The 21,287-nt window shown below is 40.0% G+C and overlaps 1 protein-coding gene across 1 annotated transcript in view; it reads left to right on the top strand.

Annotated features, from left to right (window-relative positions):
* The first annotated feature begins 3,342 nt into the window (after positions 1–3,342).
* The window catches only part of LOC140230890 (uncharacterized), a 297,769-nt gene continuing 279,824 nt past the window's right edge, over positions 3,343–21,287 (top strand). Inside the window, exon 1 of the mRNA XM_072311033.1 lies at positions 3,343–3,434. Within this exon, the coding sequence (XP_072167134.1) occupies positions 3,396–3,434 (39 nt within the window). The 5' untranslated portion in view covers positions 3,343–3,395. The remainder of the gene's footprint in view (positions 3,435–21,287) is intronic.

Below are 21,287 nucleotides of genomic sequence, written 5' to 3'. Positions count from 1 at the left end.
TGAATAACTTTGCTGCCAACTGTAGGTCAGCAATGTGTCAGATGAAAGGATCTGATTGCTTAGATAGGTGGTGAACACATGATGAAAGTCAGGAATGAATACTATAATCTCAACTGGTACTTTGACTTTGAAGAGAGAATGGTTGACCTGTCATGTGACCAGCAAACCCAACCTAAATGCAAAAAGTGGCAGGAAGATGTGCACTGTATTATACTTGGTGCCCTCACCTACTGGGGTTGGAGAGCAAATCAAAGTTGTTTTTGATACTCTGGCCATCTTGGAGAGGCAGGTAAGAACAGTGTTACAAAAAGGACTTATCACGGTGGGATCGTAGAAAAAGAAAAGAGGGTGGAGTAACACATGTGGATGCTCAGAAGAGGAAGACAGTGGAAGAACACCTTAAATGCTTCACAAGGGTCCCATCCTACTATCGCTGCACATCTTCTTCAGCCATAATATAAGTTATGTGGCTCCAGAGCTGACAAAAAATAACCTGCTTTCTTGTCTCTATTTTACAGCCTCTAAATCTATAAATACTTAGAAAAGGTGAGTCTTATTTGTTTAGTATGGACAAAACTTTTCATGTTTCTTCACACTAGACATACATGGAAAGTTTTGTTAACTTTATTTCTTTAAAAACAATGATCAATTGTTTTACCTGAAAGATACTGCATGTAATAACTTCATTTCTTCTTCCAAATGTGCTTTGATAAGTAGGAACAGTAGATAGTACTATAGTTATATCAAAAAATAAAAGTAAGACATAGGCATGCACAAAAGAATGAAGGCTATGTCATGCTGATTTTTTTTTTTTTTTTTTTTTTTTTTAGCCTGAATTATCAGAGGTTGACATATATTGGGAGGAAGTTGGCCTGTTTCTGCAATCCATTTTCCATCTCTTGAATGATTCATAAAGTATTTCAATGTGTATTGTGTACAATGTTCTCAACAAGTCAAAATAGGTTTTTAAATGAATTCAAATCAATATTTATTTTACCACAGCAGTCTTGATTTGTACATTTAAGAATTCAGAATGAAATTTGACCATTGTATTTCAAGGACATGTTCATCTTTTTTTTTCCAATGTGAGATATTGATTGATTTTGAAATAAATATTTCTGCATTTATATGAAGTATTGCTTATTACTGACTGTCTTTTATTTTCTCTTCTATTTACTGTGATATCAAAACATGAGGAAATTGTAAAATCGTAGATTGAAGTACCATATAATTTGGAAGTAAAAGGGTATATATATATATATGTATATATATAGCACATATATACACTATTTGGGTCTATAGGACAATTAAATACACCTTCTATCACTTATGTGAACGACTACAATCCATGTTTGTGTTCGTTGATGTATTCAGTTGTGTAAAAAATTTGATTTCAGTCTGTCTCAGAATCCTGCACATATTCAAAAGACGAAAATGAGAGAGACGCATGGTTATATAAAGTTTTTGCTTATCACGTAATAATTTTTTATGGGAAAGCTGACAAGTGAGTTGTACCCTTTCGAATGATAATGACTAATATGTCTGCCATGTACAGTAGGGCCTATGTGCTCACATTTATTCATGGATTTTCTGTTAATGCTCCCTATCCATTTTGGTGGCTTTGAATTTGAAAGAATGAATGTTTGGACATTACATGTGACATTGGTATGAGGTATCACAAAGAAAAGCTAGGCTTGGATTTGTAATTGTGTGCTTAATCATAGTCTTGGAGAGTGGGGGAGAGGGAGAGAGCCTGGGAGGGGGAGAGAGAAGAGGAGGAGAGGAGTAGTGAGAGGAGAAAGAAGACGCTGGCTGCAATGAAAAGGCAATCGTTTGATAGGCCCATGGGCCCTACCTCTTTCATAATACACTGTATAACCACTTTTTGCTTGATACAAATTAGATGCAAACTGATTTTATCTAAGCTATATGTCTTAACGTAATGTCGAAACTAGACCGTGTACGTATTTGTGATACAGCTTATCAAATTATGACACTGCATAGTTGCATTCACACAAAAACATGCACGAAATCACTCGTTTTATAGATACAATCATGCATATCGCATAGACGCGCGTGTTATAAGAATAGGATACGACGGTTCGGAGATCGCACTTTCGGTACGCGTGCTCAGCAAACTGACGTATCACCCCGATACGTCAGTTCAGTTTAGCACGCGTACTGAGAGTGCGATCTCCGAACCGTCGTATACCTGTTTTTTCGACTCTTCCTGTGCGGAGGCCTTTCTTTTTGTGAACGTAGCATTAGATTTATTCATAAATGATTTTAAATACATATGTTATACAAATCCTCTGGAATTTGCCTTTCTTTTCATACAAAAAGATCGGGAATAAAAGCTAGAAATTTCTTCACACTAGACTTCAAATGACCCCCAAACTTCAAACGCGTTTTTCTCAAAATCGTGTTCTCGCACACCGCTGACATATACGACGGTTTGGATGAGCACCGGCGAATTGTATCTCAGTATCGAAATTGCGAACTCTCGGAGTAACAAATCTTTGAAAGAAAGAAGCTTCAAAATAACAAATCTTATCTCATTTTCTTATACAGACCCACGGAGTAAGGAATGCTGTGAACAGCCAGCCTTACAAATAAGGAGCCTTTGGAATAACAAAGTTTGGAAATAATAAATCTTTGGAATAAAAAAAAAAAACTGTAACCAATTCCTAAACAGTCACTTTTCTACTTGTGTTTTCAAACTAGACACATGAAAGTACCAACATCTTTTTGCTCTCTCTCCGTTAAATGTAACATTTAAACTAAATCAATAAGATAGCATTCTATTTGACATTTCTTTCCAGCATATTGTATGATGAGTATTCAATAAACAACATGCAATATAGGCCTCTACGCATTGTGTGTTTTATCATATATATTGCATATGTATGCTCTTGAACATTTCATGGGGTTTTCTGAATATCTCGCAAGCTGAATATTCACCTCTACCAATACTATACAATCCATTTAATCGAAGGGCACTTCAAAAAAGTTGCATCATGGTTAATATATGTTCAAGCTCAGAGGAGAGTCGAACCTGCTGGGGTGTTATGTGTTTCATGCTAAAGTTTAATGGTGTTATTGGAAGAAAGATAGAAGCTAAATATCCCCTTCCCACTTTTGAATGAGCCACTCTTTTAGTCTTGTTGAGATTTCTGACACTATGAATCAATCAATAATGAAACATGGATTGTTATCCTTTTTTGGGTCATCCCCATCCCCACAGACAGACTGAGAACATTCACTTGGCTGATCCTGGGAAAATATACTGAGATGTCCTGTGACAGTTGAACATTTGCTCAAGACACAACGCGAAACAGACCATTTTTTTTTGGTTTTTTTGTTTTACATTTGGATGAGAGATACACGAAGTCGCAATGTTCAAGAAACTTAAACGGCAGAACAGAGACAAGGAGGTAAGTGACTAAAATCTCTAATTTTGTTTGTTGATGGTGATTTTTGTGTCTTGTCTATTTACTGTGAAGTTGACAGCAATCTGAAGCAAGTAGGATTGCAAAGTCTATTGAGAAACCAAATGAAAATGTAATAAATGTTTAAATATGAGTATAGAGGTATGGGCTGCTCTTCAGAGCACTGTTGATACACTGTGTTATTGTCACAGGATCTCAACTCCATGCTATGAGTTGAGAATTGAGGAGCTTGCTTCAAAGGTCATAGCATGGAGTGGAGATCCTGAGGGACAATAATATTGATGGATAAACAACAGAAATATTGCATTTAAATGCCACTCTAAAAATCACTGCATGTTAGATGTGCGCTGCTGAATGCATTTGACTCATACGCAAATATCAAATGCAACTTTCACCGTGACCGAACTTAGTAGCAGGGGAAAGACTTTGCAACATTTGCAGTTTCAAACTACCAAAAGAGGTAACAAATTGTTACAGATCGTTTCAGAGGGGACCCACTGTACAAAGCTGTAATGCTGCAAATCAGAGCGTGAGAACAATTCTTTTTCAGAATATGGCTATATGAATTTGAGCTTAAAAACATGGGACTTAGGAAATTCCGTCCGTCCGTCTGTGCGTCCGTCCGTGCGTCCGTGCGTGCGTGCGTCCGTGTGTGATCAAAATGTTCAATTTGCTACTTCTCTGTCATTTATGAGCCAATTTTGATTCTGTTTGCTTTATATGATAGCACTACATGGGAGCTTTAAAACTTCTACACAGAATTTCAGTTGTGACCTTTGACCTTGACCTTTGACCTATATTGTACATTTTGCTACAAAATGCTACTCCTTCGCCATTTCTAACCCGATTTCGATTCCGTTTGCTTTATGTGATGGCACTAGGTGAGGGCTTCAAAACTTCTACACAGAATTTTGACCTTTGACTTCTTTGACCTTTGACCTTGATTTTTGACCTATATTGTACATTTTGCTACAAAATGCTACTTCTTCGCCATTTCTAACCCGATTTCGATTCCGGTTGCTTTATATGATGGCACTAGTTGAGGGCTTCAAAACTTCTACACAGAATTTTGACCTTTGACTTCTTTGACCTTTGACCTTGATATTTGACCTATATTGTGCATTTTGCTACAAAATGCTACTCCTTCGCCATTTCTAACCCGATTTCGATTCTGTTTGCTTTATGTGATAGCACTAGGTGAGGGCTTCAAAAACTTCTACACAGAATTTTGACCTTTGTCTTCTTTGACCTTTGACCTTGATTTTTGACCTATATCGTACATTGGCTACAAAATGCTACTCCTTCGCCATTTCTAACCCAATTTCGATTCCATTTGCTTTATGTGATGGCACTAGGTGAGGGCTTCAAAACTTCTACACAGAATTTTGACCTTTGACTTCTTTGATCTTTGACCTTGATTTTTTACCTATATCAGGGCTGCACACTGGCGCCGGTCCGACGGTCAAAGACCGGTAAAAGTCACTGTCGGACCGGTAACTTTTCAGGAAATCCACAAGTTACCGGTCCGACATGACCAGTAAAAAAAGAAAGAAAGAAGAAGAAGAAGAAAAAAAAAAACATTGGTGGGGTCAGTAGAAAGAAAAAGAGCAGCCCCGATCAGGGAGAAACAGAATGCAAGATATCGCACTGTTCAACAAGTTTTACGCAAGTTTTCGTTTATGTCTACCGGTGCAATTTGTACAGTAAACGGGATTAGTTTTGAGCACTAGCAGTCGACCAGTTATCGGAGTCGCGCTAGCTTGCGCATTTGGCGCTGCTCACGCACTGCATGCAATGCAATACATGCAAAGCATGTACAGTGTAACTGCTTTTCGATTGCTTGCGATCGGCGGTCATGCCAGACAAGAAGCATTGATAGAAACGCACGCATTTCTGGGTCATTTTACTCATGATTTTTAACGCAAGATCGATCCAATCCCGGCTTCGCTGCAGCGTGGCAGTTATGTTAGAACTAATATACTAGTGTCGATTTTTAGAAAAAGTAAAAACACTTTCGATATGCAGCGATACAGTAAATGGATCTGATTGCGTTTATTTTCATTTTACACAGTCATTTCACAAATGAATATTTTCATTCGGTCAGAATGGTCTCATAATGAAGATAGGCGCAAAAAAGGATCACGAAATCGGCCCTTGTGTGAACTTTTTAAGAACGCATGCACAAAATGTGAAGAGATAATACTAGGGAGGAAAAAAAATCATGAAATCATGGCAGTCCCGCTTACATATTTGAGGTAGAAATCGTCTCAAAAAGGATCATGAATTCGACCGGCCGCGTCGTATCTTTCAAAAGCTTATGATGTACGAAATGCGAAGAGATTATAGAGGAGAAAAAAAAGAAAAGAAAAAGAAAACAGTTTGGTGAGTACATCATAAAAGATTACAGCTGAATAACAATTCATGAAATCAACGCAATCCCGTTGAAATTTGAGGAAATAATAGGCGCAAAAAGGATCTTGAATTCAGTCCTGCATGCCGTGTTGTTCATCAAAAACGCATGCACAAATGCGACGAGATTGTCGGGAGAAAAATAAAAAACACATTTTTACCCTTCTGGTGCGTGCATTCCAAAAGATTACATCCGAAGTAATTCATGAAATCGCCACAATCCCGCTGATATTTGCAGGTAGAAATAGGCGCAAAAAGGATCGTGAATTCGGCCGTGTCGTATACCTTTTAAGAACGCATGTACGAAATGGGAAAAGATTAGCGGGAGAAAAATAAAGGACACATTTTCACCCCTTTTGGCGATTGCATCATATAGATTACAGCCGAATAGTAATTCATGAAAATTTGGCAATCCCGTTGGAATTTGAGTAAACAATAATAGGCGCAAAAAGAATATCGAATTCGGCCCTGCATGCAATGTATAATTTTGAAAACGCATGCACAAATGCGAAGAAATTATCGGGAGAAAAATAAAGAACGTATTTTCAACCCTTCTGGTGAATGTATCACAAAAGATAACAGCCGAAATAATAATGACATATCGCAATCCCGCTGATATGTAGAAATAGGCGCTAAAAGGATCGTGAATTCGGCCGTGACGTATAGGCATGTACGCAATGCGAAGTAATTATTGGGTGAAAAATACAGGACACATTTTCAACCCCTTTTGGCCCGTGCATCATAAAGATTAGAGCCGAATAATAATTCATAAAATCATCGCGATCCCGTTGAAGTTTGAGGAAACGATAGGCGCAAAAGAATCATGATTTTTTGCCGTGTCGTGTATCTTTTAAGAACGCATTTACGAAATGCGAAGAGTTTATCGGGGAAAAATAAAGGACACATTTTCAACCCATTTTGGCGCGTGTATCATAAAAGATTGCATCCGAAGTTATATATGTAATCATCGCAATCCCGCTGATATTTGAGGTAGAAATAGGCGCAAAAAGGATCGTGAATTCGGCCGTGTCGTATACATTTCAAGAACGCATGTACGGAATGCGAAGAGATTATGGGGAGAAAAGTAAAGAACGCATTTTCAACCATTCTAGTTGGTGCGCGCATCACAAAAAATTACATCTGAAGTAATTCATGAAATTGCCACAATTCGGTTGATATTCAATGTAGAAATAGGCGATAAAAGGATCGTGAATTCGGCCGTGTCGTATACGCAAGTACGAAATGCGAAGAGATTATTGGGAGAAAAAAGAGGACACATTTTCAACCCCTTTTGGCCCGTGCATCATAAAGATTACAGCCGAATAATAATTCATGAAATCATCGCAATCCCGTTGAAGTTTGAGGAAACAATAGGTGCAAAAAGAATCATGGTTTTTGGCCGTGTCGTATATATTTTAAGAACGCATTTACGAAATGCAAAGAGTTTATCCGGGAAAAATAAAGATTACAGCCGAAGTTATTCATAAAATCATCGCAATCCCGCTGATATTTGAGGTAGAAATAGGCGCAAAAAGGATCGTGAATTCCGCCGTGTCGTATACCTTTCAAGAACGCATACGGAATGCGAAGAGATTATGGGGAGAAAAATAAAGATCGCATTTTCAACCATTCTAGCCGGTGCGTGCATCATCACAAAAAGTTACATCCGAAGTAATTCATGAAATCGCCACAATTCCGCTGATATTTGAGGTAGAAATAGGCGCAAAAAGTATCATGAATTCGGCTGTGTGGAACATCTTTAAGAACGCACTTACGAAATTCGAAGAGTTTATCAGGAAAAAGTAAAGGACACATTTTCAACCCATTTTGACGCGTGCATCATAAAAGATTACAGCCGAAGTAATTTATGAAATCGTCACAATCCCGCTAATATTTGAGGTGGAAATAGGCGCAAAAAGATTCATGAATTCGGCCATGTGGTGCATCTTTTTAAGAACGCACATACGAAATTCGAAGAGTTTATCGGGAAAGAATAAAGGACACATCTTCAACCCATTGGCCCATTATCATTAAAGATTACAGCCGAAGTTATTTATGAAATCGTCACAATCCCGCTGATTATATGAGGTAAAAATAGGCGCAAAAAGTATCATGAATTCGGCCATGTGGTGCATCTTTTTAAGAACGCACTTACGAAATTCGAAGAGTTTATCGGGAAAAAATAAAGGACACATTTTCAACCTCTTTTGGCGCTTGCATCAGAAAATATTACAGCCGAAGTAATTTATGAAATCGTCACAATCCCGCTAATATTTGAGGTGGAAATAGGCGCAAAAAGTATCATGAATTCGGCCATGTGGTGCATCTTTTTAAGAACGCACTTACGAAATTCGAGGAGTTTATCGGGAAAAAATAAAGGACACATTTTCAACCTCTTTTGGCGCTTGCATCAGAAAATATTACAGCCGAAGTAATTTATGAAATCGTCACAATCCCGCTAATATTTGAGGTGGAAATAGGTGCAAAAAGTATCATGAATTCGGCCATGTGGTGCATCTTTTTAAGAACGCACTTACGAAATTCGAAGAGTTTATCGAGAAAAAATGAAGGACATATTTTCAACCCATTTTTGCGCGTTATCACAAAAGATTACACCCGAAGTAATTTATGAAATCGTCACAATCCCGCTAATATTTGAGGTCGAAATGGGCGCAAAAAGGATTGCAAATTCGGCCCTGCATGTCGTGTGCCTTTCAAGAACGCATGCACAAATGCGAATAGATTATCGGGAGAAAAATAAAGAACTCCTTGGAGCGCGTACATCAGAAAATTTCACAGCTAAAATAATTCATTAAATCGTCGCAATCCAACTGACCACCAAGAGCAGGTTACGCAGCAAGTTCGTGCGCCGATGTTTAGAAAAAGTCACAAACGCATTTGATACAATCTAATTTTGTTCATTATCATTTTACACTGTAATTCACAAACAAACATTCTAGTTTTTCCTATCTTTTTTTATATTTCTTGTGCAATAGATAATGCAAGTTTAAAAAAAAAAATATTAATCTGTAAAATGTACATGGGTAGGGGGGGGGGTACGTCCATAAAAAACAAGAAAATAAGTTTATTTTTTAGGTTGTCGTTGTTGACCGGTAAATTTTCTGTTCAGACCGGTAAAAAATGTTATTACGGGGCATTTACCGGTCCGACAGAGACAGGTTGGACCGGCAGAAAAAATGGGTTAGTGTGCAGCCCTGCCTATATTGCACATTTTGTTACAAAATGCTACTTCCGGCGGGGACATATATTACGCACTGCGTAATTTCTACTTTTCCTTGTTTTTTTTTCGAAGGAGAAGCCAATAGAATTTTGCACACAAGTTGATAACCGTGTCAAAATAGATATATCTAGATATTAGGCCATCATTGAATTGTGCCCTCAAAAACTATGGCAGATGTTTAAAAATGGCTGTTGTAGATGCTATTTTCTTCTAAATAAGAAAACAATATAATTTTGTACACAGGTTGGCAATTAGATTAAAGATTTAGATCATTAAATCTTGATATTGTTCCATCGCAAATTTTCAAGGAAAAAAATCAACATCAGAGGCAATGACAGCCATTTTCTAAAATGGTTGCCATAGATGCTAGTTACATTTTTTGAAGTTTTGCTAATGAAAGAAGAAGACAATACAATTTAAAATTGTATGTCTGCAACTTTACAATTACATTCAAAGAAATTTAGACAAAGAGTCATAATAAGCTGTGTCCTCAACAGCTACGTTGTATGGTAGCTATTTGTCAAAATGCTGTCTTGAAAATTTGCTAATTCCAGAAGGCGAAGGCAAGAGAATACGAGAACAAAGGCATCTGCAATATTGTGTGTAAGAAATAATTTGAGGAACAATGAAAATAAACAAGGCAAATGCTAAATGAAATCTCAACAAGGTATTGCAATGTGTAATCAATGTATATAAGTTCATTTCAAGACCTTTTCAGCTACGTCCAACTTCACCAATATTTGAACTTAAGCGGCATCTATACAACTTACCATCACAAAGACATATCTTCCTTAGAAAGTGGCTGGTGATTATGCAGTGAGACACGAGTCAATTGTCTTCCTATCTGCTTGGCAGATCCAGTTTGGTACATGCTTCAAATATTTTTGAGTGGCGGCATCGAACATCTAGCAATAAGAAGACGGTTGTGACTCCATTCTCTTGAACTTCCATAAACATATTAAAGTCTAGTGACTCTTTCCCACTGACAACTCTGTTCACCGATATAATCACAACTTTTTCTCTTTGAACCATTATCGGCATATACACTGTAACACATTATGTCCATCTTTGATATTGATCCGTCATGAGTACCTCTACACAACCACAATGTAAAGTTCACTATGACTGAGCATGGTTCATAAATTCCTGACATTACACGCACCTGTTCACATTTAACCTGTTGAGGACGGGCTGATTTTGCTAAGACCAGGCATCCACTAGACGCAGACAAGACCCAGAAAGCAAATTTGGTATTCTGCAGTTGTTTGGTAACCTGTCCGCACATTCCTGAAAGTGTCTGCTCACTGTCCTAAACATGTCCGGGCGTTTCTGCACCTTCGGGAGAGAGAAAAATTTATGCGTCTAAATTTTGATGGAGACCAAAATTTGGACGCGGAAATAAACTTCCCGACACCTTCGGCAACTTGTCCTGAGGACATCGTCACGACATCCCGCCTGTCCGGAACCCTTCCGCTCCTTCCGTAAACGCTCCTGAAAGAATCCCGTGGTGTGGGGAAGCTTCGAAAATGAAAGCGGAAGACACCAGGAGTGTTTTAGGACAGCGCGGAGGCGATGCGGATCTATATATGTGCAAGTGTCCAGAGCTGATGCGGACATTTTGTGATCAAGACATGAAAGAGTCAACACGATCCATGAGCGAGAGGATATTGAAAGTTAAAAAAATAGATCAATGCAGTATCATGTCAATGAAACGCAAAAAGACAAATAAGGGAGGCGAGGTACCCGTGCAAGCCCCACAGCCAAACCTCTCTTCTACTGATTAGGAAAAGGTAAATATCAGCATTTCCCAGTCCCAAAGGAAGGAAGCAAAGCAGAAGGCAGTGGATATTTTGCCACCAGTAACTAGGAAAAAGAGGAAGCAGCGCTCTCTGCTCTGAGTAAACTTTAGGGGTTTTTTGCGTTCTTTTCAGAAGTTATTTTCAGTTGAGGGATTTTTAATAGTTGCCATTACATTGTATAGGTAGTGCATCGTTTAGTTCACTTTAAATGTGATCGCCCAACTCAAACCCCACTAAAGTGGAATTAGGTCATATCAAAGTACTATGTTTGATATAAATGACCTACATTGTGTAAGTTTGAAAAATTATTCAACTTGTTTGATAATGACCATCCTCACACATTCAAAAGGGATTAGGGCCGGTGCTCGTTCATTCGTTCGTATTATTTTGCTTCTCAAATCAAATCAAATAAAAAATGAATTACATCAATGTGACAAACTTAAAACATAACCAAATGACAAAGGAGCAACACAAAGGTGCAGTAATATACTACATGCATAACATTTATAGTTACATAAATACAAATAAGGCAGTACATTTGATTCAATAAGGAAGCAGGAGACCGTCAGCATAAGCATAGCTTTGACCGGGCTGATGGCCTCATTGGGAATTATAACTCCTGTTTGCCTCTCACAAAAAGTACATTTTTTTTTTCTACATTACAAAAGTATGCTTTAAAGGGAAAAGAAGATGTGAGTGCTGTGTGAGTGCAATAGGTGAGTTGAATGTTTGTGTTGGGGCCATTTTATAATATATAATAATTCTTCAGTATATCAGTACAATAATACTAATAAATTCAGACCAAAACATAAACAAAATCATATCAATCATTACACTTTATTTTACTAAATATATTGAGTTAAGATATATTTTTTTTTAAACTAGCTTTGAAAGCTAGTTTAAAGGAGGATGGGTGCGAGAGAGTGAATGCGTGTTTTCTTGATGCTCAGCCAACCATATAGAATTCATTAGAAGGGCAGCTTGCAACTGCAGCGATGAGCTCAAATCGCTGCAAACGGGACAGTGCTAAGTCCAAAGCCGATGGAGATCTGAGAAATGATTCTAGCAGAAACGATCAGGAAGCAGCTGTTGAAAATCTCAACGACGACACTGACTCAGAAGACTCTGATCTATCCACCACCCAATGAGTCTGTGATCGAAAACCTCCTCACGGATACCAACTACATCTCAAAGCTTGTAAAGGCAATCAAAAGCGAGCTACTCCACGAAGTCCATGAAACTTTATGTGACAAAGTGAATAAGTCTCTCGACTTTGAAATAGGTGCCCAGGACGACAGAATCTCCAAGCTGGAAAAGGAGAGCGAATTTCGGCTGGTGTGACCTCATCAAATGAGAAAAATCGAAAGTCGGCTCCCAATTTACAACTTTGCTCATACTGTCCGCATATCTAACTCTTGTTGTCCGCAAGCCATCCTGATTGTCTGCGTTCATGATTTAATCATTTCTGGTGTAATCCTAGATGTTTCCGCGCTGCGTGGCTACGATTACCATATTCCAGAGTATTTCGCGCTCTTCCGGAGTGATTCTTAGGACACTCGTAGGAATGTCTCGGGACAAGCCGATTCACACATTTTTTCCTTGTCTGACGCGGACAGGGTGCCGAAATGACAGAATTTGCTTCCGCAACCCTTTCTAGGTTTGTCCGCGCCCTAGTGGACATCCGCCCCATAGCATGCATTTCCCATAGACGCCTTCTGGAGTATATTCGGGACACGCCCTCAACAGGTTTTAAGCAAACAAATCCAATAGACTTTAAATGAGTTTGTTAGTTCACTGGAGCATACTCTCATTTGCTCCTGTTAATAGTTAGTTTTCACTTCAAATTATCCAGTATTATGCGACCTACTTCTGTGGTGGGACTAAAACTTGACTTGCAATGAACCATCTGGAGGAATGGGGGAGTCGGCGTTCGTATCCCATGACGTGACCAGTCTTGACGGTGGTCAGCAGCTGCACTGTATCTGACCAAATGGCACATTTAGAAAATGCGCAAAAACGTGATAAAAACAGATAACAAACTTTCACTCATTGCAAATGTCCCCTCTGGTGTTCGTAAATTACAAATGAAACAAACTCAAGCGCAAATTTTAACTGACTAGTGAACCATTTCGCTCTGTCAAACAACTAATAACACTGTATAATGCACTGTTTTGGATCTTTTTTTGGCCACGGTTGCACACGCCTGCGTGCGACTCTCACACAACGTCACGCCACATTATCACACTGAGAGAACATCATGAAATCATGGGAATCACAATCAAAGCGAGTGCATGTGTTAGAAGGGAGAAACTGTAGCTAGTAGGTAGACCTACGTAAATTTACTAGTATTACCATACTCGCCAGTGCAATTCCCATGCCCAGCTCGCTAGCCAGAGCTTCGCCTTAATACTCGATGCAAAAACAGTGATCTCCGTGCAGTAATTGGGTGTGTAGATGGGGGGTCTACTACATACACAACAATATGGCTGTATGGAAGAGACGTTGGCATTAACGAAGACTTACCCGTGCATGACGTCTGTGCATTCCTCCTAAGCGCGCAGCTATAAATCACGCTCTGAGAACATGTGAGGTCGAGGGCGGGCATATGTGGAACACATATGGTTGGACCTACTACTCATCGACTGCCTAATGTTTATTTGCTTGATAAGAATATTTAACACTGAAATTCACGTAAAAAACTTGACCTACGTGATTGAGAAAATCCAGCACTATCAAATGCTGTTGTTCCCTGTTCGATTCGAAGTTTCAGTGCAAAAATATCACCGTCGAACTTGCGTGGCCTCGTTTCAGCTCCCCGCAGTAAAGCTCCTTATTGAGATCGACCGCTGTTTTTGCATTGACAATGCACGCAAACCGAGTTGTATTGAACACCGTGTTGTACAAAGTTTTTTAGAAACTTCCATAGATATGACATTACGATTCGGTGAAAATATTCATTCAAAATTTTGTCCTTGATTAAAACCATTAATGAACAGTGAATTTTCACGTTTTCCCACACCATCCTCATCAACGGTCAAAGCCAATCCATTTTTATGTGCTCTGCGCGCAGTGAAGTGTGTACTAAGCATTCTGTGCGCCAATGTATACGCGGTCGGTTTCAAAAAGGGTGGTCGATATGTAGTAGGGCTACCATACCCCCTCCCCCATCCCCAACAAGTCTCTTTCTGTATGGGGCCAGTCACCATGTATATGATGCATCACTGTGGCCCTGTGTATGTCCGACGAGACGCACACAAGACTCTTTACCCAACCCTGAACTCATTTCATTACAGATGATCTTGTTTATTCACCAAATAAGTGCCAACAGAGAATTCTATAAACTCAAGCCTCCATCTTCCCTACATTGTCAATGCTACACCTGTATGAAATTTTCCTACTGGAACCCAAGTTAAGACAGCTCATAGCTGTCTTAAAGATAGGGCAGATTTCTTAGACAGATTTAATGGAATACCGACTGACAGTACATTTTTAAAGAAAATTTGCTTAGCCAACAAGCCGAAGTTTGTCTTAACTAAGGCAAAATTCTTAGTAGCAAAATTTTCAGTCAATTGCTAAGATAAATTCTTAGCAAATTTTTATGGAATGTGTGCTTTTGCTATTAAGCATTTTGTCTTAGCCAGAAAATAAGCAAAATGGCTTATATTTTTTGACTTAAACATGCCTATCTCATTTGTGGAATACCGGCCGTGGTGGTCGGGTGGGCGTTGGGTCCATCCCTCTGTTGTTTGCTACTATGTACTATTATGTATTACACCCCTGTCACCATCCTGTCAGCACTTTCTTTGTTTTACCGAAATAAACCCTTACTCCTAATCTGAACGCCAACTGAGTAAGACTGAATTCTTTGTCTGAGACATCACATGGTGTCAGGAGTCAACTTTTAATTGAATCTGATTGATATGAACTGATGAGCTGAGAATTGCATAATGGCAGGACTAGGCCCACCTGGACCTTTATGCTTCGAAGGGAACGTATCCCGAAATTGGACGGAGTGGATTCGAGCATTTGAATTTTATGAGACTGCAACTGAACTGTCGACAAAATCGGACGGTGTGCGATACGCAACCTTTTTACAGGTGGCGGGACCTGTAAAAAGCGATGATGTAGGGAAAGTTTCGTCGTTGAAGAGCAAATTTGAAGCGTAGTGCCAGCCCAAAAACGGAGAAACGTTCAATAAGTACCTAACTGAACTCAAAGCACAAGTCAAAAACTGCGACTTCGGGGACCTGGAGAACGATCTCCTCCGGGACAGAATCGTTTGCGGAATCCGCGACCAAGGTCTCCGCGAGAAACTACTGCAGACTGAGAAATTGACACTGCAAAAATGTATTGATATGTGTGCAGTGTCTGAAAACAGTGCCATTCAGATGACGCAACTTTCGCAAAATGATAAAACCAAAGCCATTGACCACATCGACCACGTGCGTCGAAATCGTCAGACTCAGAGCACACCAAACAGAGATCGTGGCCCGCAACGACAAACGAACCCCACTGCCGAGAACCGCTCGAAAGAAAACTCGATCAAGACGTGCCCTGACTGCACATGTTTATAGAGGACACTTTTGTCCAGCAAAAACCCAGGAATGCAGAGCATGTGGGGAGATTGGACATTTCAGTAATTCTCCACGATGCCAGTATCGACGACAGAACGACAACCAGCGAAGATGACAAATCTACTCTGGTCGACAACAACACAGGAATGTACGCGAGGTTGAAGCCGACGACCATGCACCGACCTATGACGACGGAGAGACGTGTGAGCCGCCCACAACCATGAGTGATGACGAGCAGTACGCGGACCAATTCAACATCGATGAGGTGATTATCGTTGATGACCTCGACCTTCAACGAGATGACGAATGGACGCAGAAATGTATGATCAATGGACTTGATGTACACTTCAAATTAGATTCTGGAGCACAAGTGAACGTTTTGCCTGAACATGTATCTAGGAATGCTAACCTTAATCTTGATAAGTCATTGGTCACACTTCGCTCATATTCTGGACATACCATGAAGCCTATCGGAAAAACTACATGTGACGTGCTGGTGGGTAAGAAAAAATATTCTCTCACTTTTGAGGTGGTTGTTGGGAATGTGAAGCCCCTGTTGGGTATGAAAGCATGTAATGATTTGAATTTGCTGAAACGATGTGAGAGCGTGAATGACGTGGCAAGCAAGACAACGCATGGTCTTGCAAGCAAAACCGCAGCTAGGAATCACCAGGAATAACCGAACTAGGAATCACTAGGAATAACCGAAGAAAGCTCTTATTACACAACCTTCAACTCGGAATTTGGCCGGTACCGATACAAAGTGATGCCATTCGGCATCTCCTCTGCCAGTGAAATCTGGCAGCGCGCGATGATTGATGAATTTGGTCAGCTAGAAGGAGTAGAAATCGTAGCCGATGATATCTTGATTTGGGGAGAAAATATCGCGCAACACGATGCCTGCCTGTTTGCATTCCTAGACAAAGTGCGATTGTCTGGACTCAAATTGAACAAAGCCAAATCGATCATTCGATCACGAGAGATCGAATACGTAGGTCACGTGATCACAAGTGATGGCGTGAAGCCCAGCGCTGAGAGAGTGAGATCGATCACTCGGATGCCTTATCCGACATGAAGGAAGGAAGTTGAAACCTTCTTAGGCATGATCACATACTTGGGAAAGTTCATCCCAAACCTATCTGAGATAACTGCACCCTTGCGCGAACTAACGCAAAAGGGCGTTGTTTGGCACTGGGAGCCCGAACATGCAAAAGCCGTTGATGCACTAAAAAGCATGATCACTTCTGCACCTGTGCTGAAACGCTATGATGCTGCCAAATCCATTGCCCTAGCAACCGACGCCTCAAACGAAGGCTTTGGAGCAGTGCTGCTTCAAGACAACTGCCCAATTGCTTACGCATCACGACGGGTTTATGATGCAGAGCATAACTATGCCCCCATTGAAAAGGAAATGTGTGCGATATTGTATACGTATACGGACAGAAAGTGATTGTTTGCACAGATCACAAGCCGCTGATTGGCATATTTGCCAAGCCGCTACACAAGCTCAGCCCGCGACTTCAGCGGATGAGGTTACATCTCATGGCTTATGACATCCAGCCACACTGGAAGCCGGGCAAAGAGATGTTTGTCCCTGATGCATTAAGCCGCCTACTGCCAGTGAGCAGTCAACGTGTGCCCACAGAGCCATACATCAGTGCTGATATTGACGCTGTCGAATGTGCTATGCATATGTCAGCGCGAAGATTAGAGCAATTTCGCCAGGAAACCAAAAAAGACCCTGCCCTTTGGGCGGTAGCCGCGTTGCTACGCAATGGTTGGCCTGAGAACAAAGACGAACTCCCGTGTGAAGTAACCCCATACCACTCATTCCGTGATGAGTTGGTAGAAATAGACAGTCTCATACTGAAAGACTGTAGACTAATGGTGTCACGAGGCTTGCAGTGTCAGATGCTAGACATTTTGCATCAGTCCCACTTGGGAATCGTGAAGCTAAAATCTCGAGCGCGACAGGTTTTCTTCTGGCCAGGCATGAACGCCCAAATTGAAGACAAAGTCGCTAGATGTTCAGTATGCCAAACAACGCGAAAAGCTCAACAGTCTGAACCACTCATCTCACACGAGATACCCGAGCGAAGCTGGTCAAAGCTAGGTATCGACATTTTTCACCTCGACGGTGTCAACTACTTGATTGTAGTTGATTTCTATTCGATATTTCCCGAAGTCGAAATCCTCTCTCAAATGACAGCATACCACATCATCTCAGCACTAAAAAGCATCGTTGCCAGAAACGGAATCCCTGACACGATTGTATCTGATAACGCCAAGTCAGTTCACACAGGAATGGGAAATAAATCACCATACATCTAGTCCCACCTATCCACAGAGCAATGGACAAGCCGAACGCTGTGTTCAGACAGTCAAAATGCTCTTCAAAAAGGCCAAGCTATGCAAGCGAGACCCAGAGTACGCATTGCTCGAATATAGGAACACACCTCTAGATGGCACCCATGGATACGCGCCCGCACAGCTCTGAACGGTAGACTACCAGGTAGTCTAATTTCCGTATCAGAAAAGCTTCTCTGCCCCCAAAACATTCCTCCAATCCACGAGCACCTCATGGCAAGACAAAGGAATCAGCGAGAATATTTTGACAGACATGCCCGCTCTACCCCCTTGCCTGCCTTGCGCACCAATCAGGATGTAGTATTTCGCGCCAAAGACAGCACATGGCGTACTGGCCATGTGGCAAGCGCAGCGGAGACACCGAGAAGTTACATCATCAAGACCAAGCAGGGCGAATATCGCCGCAACCGCAAGCACATCAGACCAATTCCCTCCTCCCCCACCCCTCCAAACCAGCAAGCCCGCGCAGCCATGCCACGTCACCAACGCCAACCACAATCTCAGCGATATCAAAACATCAAACTCACCCATCCAAACACGACACGTAGTGGGAGAGTATCCAAACCCCCAGAACGTTTGCAGTTGTGAGACTGAAACTGCATATTTCGGTAGCAATGTAATAGTCCCTTGGTATTAGCTTATTACGTTGCTTATGATAAGACAAACTCGTTTCTTGTAAAATGCTCTATGCTTTATATTGTTTCTATGTTATTTCCTTAAACAGATTTGATTACATCAGAATTGTAATTTACTAAAAAGTGTGAAAATGAACTGGTAATTGACAACCATAATAAATTGAACAAGGAAATTTGTATTTTTGTGGTTTAATATTGATTATTTTTCAAAAGCAAATTTAAAGCTAGTTGAATGTATATTCATCAAAATTAAAACAATGAGTTCACTGGTTTTTGTAGTGTATGATTTAATAAATGTTAACTTTTTTTATAAGACACTCATATGTATCATGAGCATTTAGTCATTATCCATACATCATTTCACATGCCTCACCTGTTTGATTATTAACCGCAGTCAAGTTAAATTGGATAGTAATGATGTTTGTAAAAGAAGCCAAAGCTTACATGTATGATAAGAAAATCATACTATTATTTGTGCCAATACCCTTTTGAATTTGAAGCTACAATTTAAGAATTGAAACATCTTGCAAGACGTTTGCAAGATGGAGTTATTGCAAACACATGATTGCAAAGTAATATGCTTGAATTTAAGTTAAGGCTAACCATTTAAGTATGTGAATTTTTAAAATCAATCCTCTCTACTAAGACCAGGCGTCCACTAGGGCGCGGACAAGACCCGGAATGCAAATTTGGTATTCCGCACTCCTTCGGCGACCTGTCCGCACGTTCCTGAACGTGTCCGCTCACTGTCCTAAACATGTCCGGGCGTTTCCGCACCTTCGGGAGAGAGAAAAATTTCCGCGTCCAAATTTTGATCGAGACCAAAATTTGGATGCGGAAATGAACTTCCTGACACCTTCGGTGACTTGTCCTGACGATGTCCTGAGGATGTCTCGCTTTTCCGGAACCCTTCCGCTCCTTCCGCACAAGCTCCGGGAAGAATCCCGCGGTGTGGGGAAGCTTCGCGAATGAAAGCGGAAGACACCAGGAATGTTTTAGGACAGCTCGGAGCCGATGCGGATCTATATATGCAAGTGTCCGGAACCGATGCGGAAATTGTGTGATCCAGACACGAAATTGTCGACACTTTCCGCGAGCGTCATGCCAATGAAACGCAAAAAGAGCAAGAAGGGAGGCGAGGCCCCCATGCAAATATCCCCATCACAGGCACACCTTTCGTCTAGTGATGAAGAACAGGTAAATCTAAGGAGTTCCCAGTCCCAGAAGGCAAAGAAGAAGGTAGTAGAGACTGTGCCAATAGTAACCAGAAAGAAGTGAAATCAGCCCTTCTAACCTCCTAGTAAGTTTATGTTGATTTGATCTTTTCAGAAATTTTTTTTTCATCTAAGTGACTTTCATGGTTCCCATTACTTACTATGGTACATTTTCCTTTATGTTGTTTTCTTATTTTATTTGCAAACAAACTACGTAGGCTGTCCCATGTGACAGCTAGCCCAGCTGAAAAATCACAAAAGTAGGTGGAAATACACTCAGAAAAAAAAAGCATAGAATTTTTGGCTAAATGTTAATGTATTATATAAACATGAACAAATTGTTATTCATACGTAAATGCTCTCTAATGATACAATATATTAGAACAAAAGACAAATTCATCACAATAAAAAGCATGAATTCAATTGCAAAAATATACCTGTGGTCTCATTACAATGTAATATTTTTGAAGCCCAAAATAACAATTAAAGCTAAAGATAATGGAGGAAAATGAAGAATTTTCTGTCAAATCAAAATTCAAGTGAAATGAGAGGAAAAGCAATAAATTATGAACTCGAAAAATTGTTTCATTTCTTTCTTTCTTTTTTTTTGCTGAGTGTAGTATATATTTAATTACACTCTAAGCATCACAAATCATTTCAGAAATATTCTTTACCTGAATGATTTTTGTAGTCGTTATTACCAAATTATTTTATGTTCTCTTTTTGTTTTAGTTGCAAATAAACTTGATTGTCCAATTTGACAGCCCAGCTGAACCCCCCCCCCAAAAAAAAAAGAAAGTAAATTAAAATAGGTTAAAAATATTTCCCCATTTTTACACTTCATTGACAATAGACTAGTAAGCTCTCAGCATGAAAAAAAAGAAGAAACTTCTCGGACTTGAATCTTTGCAAAATGTTCAAAAGTGATCAAAATAAGAGAGAGTTAGAGATGCACAAGAGTAAAAATGAGAGAAAGAAAAACAAATTTAATGATTATTGTCGGTTTGGCATGCTCTGCAGAAGTATCAGACAAAACATGTATATACTTCACGATGGATAAAGCACAGGTCTAAAAAAAGGAATAAAGAATATATATATATATATATATATATATAAATGGTTCAAAAAGTTTGTGAATATCATCCATGTGTCCCATGTGACTGTAGGCAGAGAAAAGATTGTTCTCCCAGATGAGACAAATTAAAAAAAAAAAAAAAGAGTCGTCAGCCGACATGCAGACAGTCCTATTCTTCAACTTTTGGTGGTCACATTTGTAAAATAATATTGATCAATCATATCAATATAATATCAGCAGCTACTGCGGAAGCACAAGAAGGAGCATCAATGACGGCTAGCAGTCAAATGAGGAAAAGTCAAAGTCAGCGCCAAATTTATACCTTTCCATTTTCCTGGTATTCCCGACTACGATTAGCATATTCCAAGGTATTTCGCGCTCTTCCGGAGTGATTCCTAGGAATGTCCGCAGTCAGTCCGCGGACATTCCTAGGAATGTCCCAGGACAAGCCAATTCACACACTTATTCCGCGTCTGACGCGGACAGGATGCCAAAATGACAGAATTTGTTTCCGCAACCCTTCC

Source organism: Diadema setosum, chromosome 7 (assembly GCF_964275005.1).
Source record: "Diadema setosum chromosome 7, eeDiaSeto1, whole genome shotgun sequence".
NCBI classification, from domain to species: Eukaryota; Metazoa; Echinodermata; class Echinoidea; order Diadematoida; family Diadematidae; genus Diadema; species Diadema setosum.
This window is presented reverse-complemented; position numbering and strand designations above follow the sequence as displayed.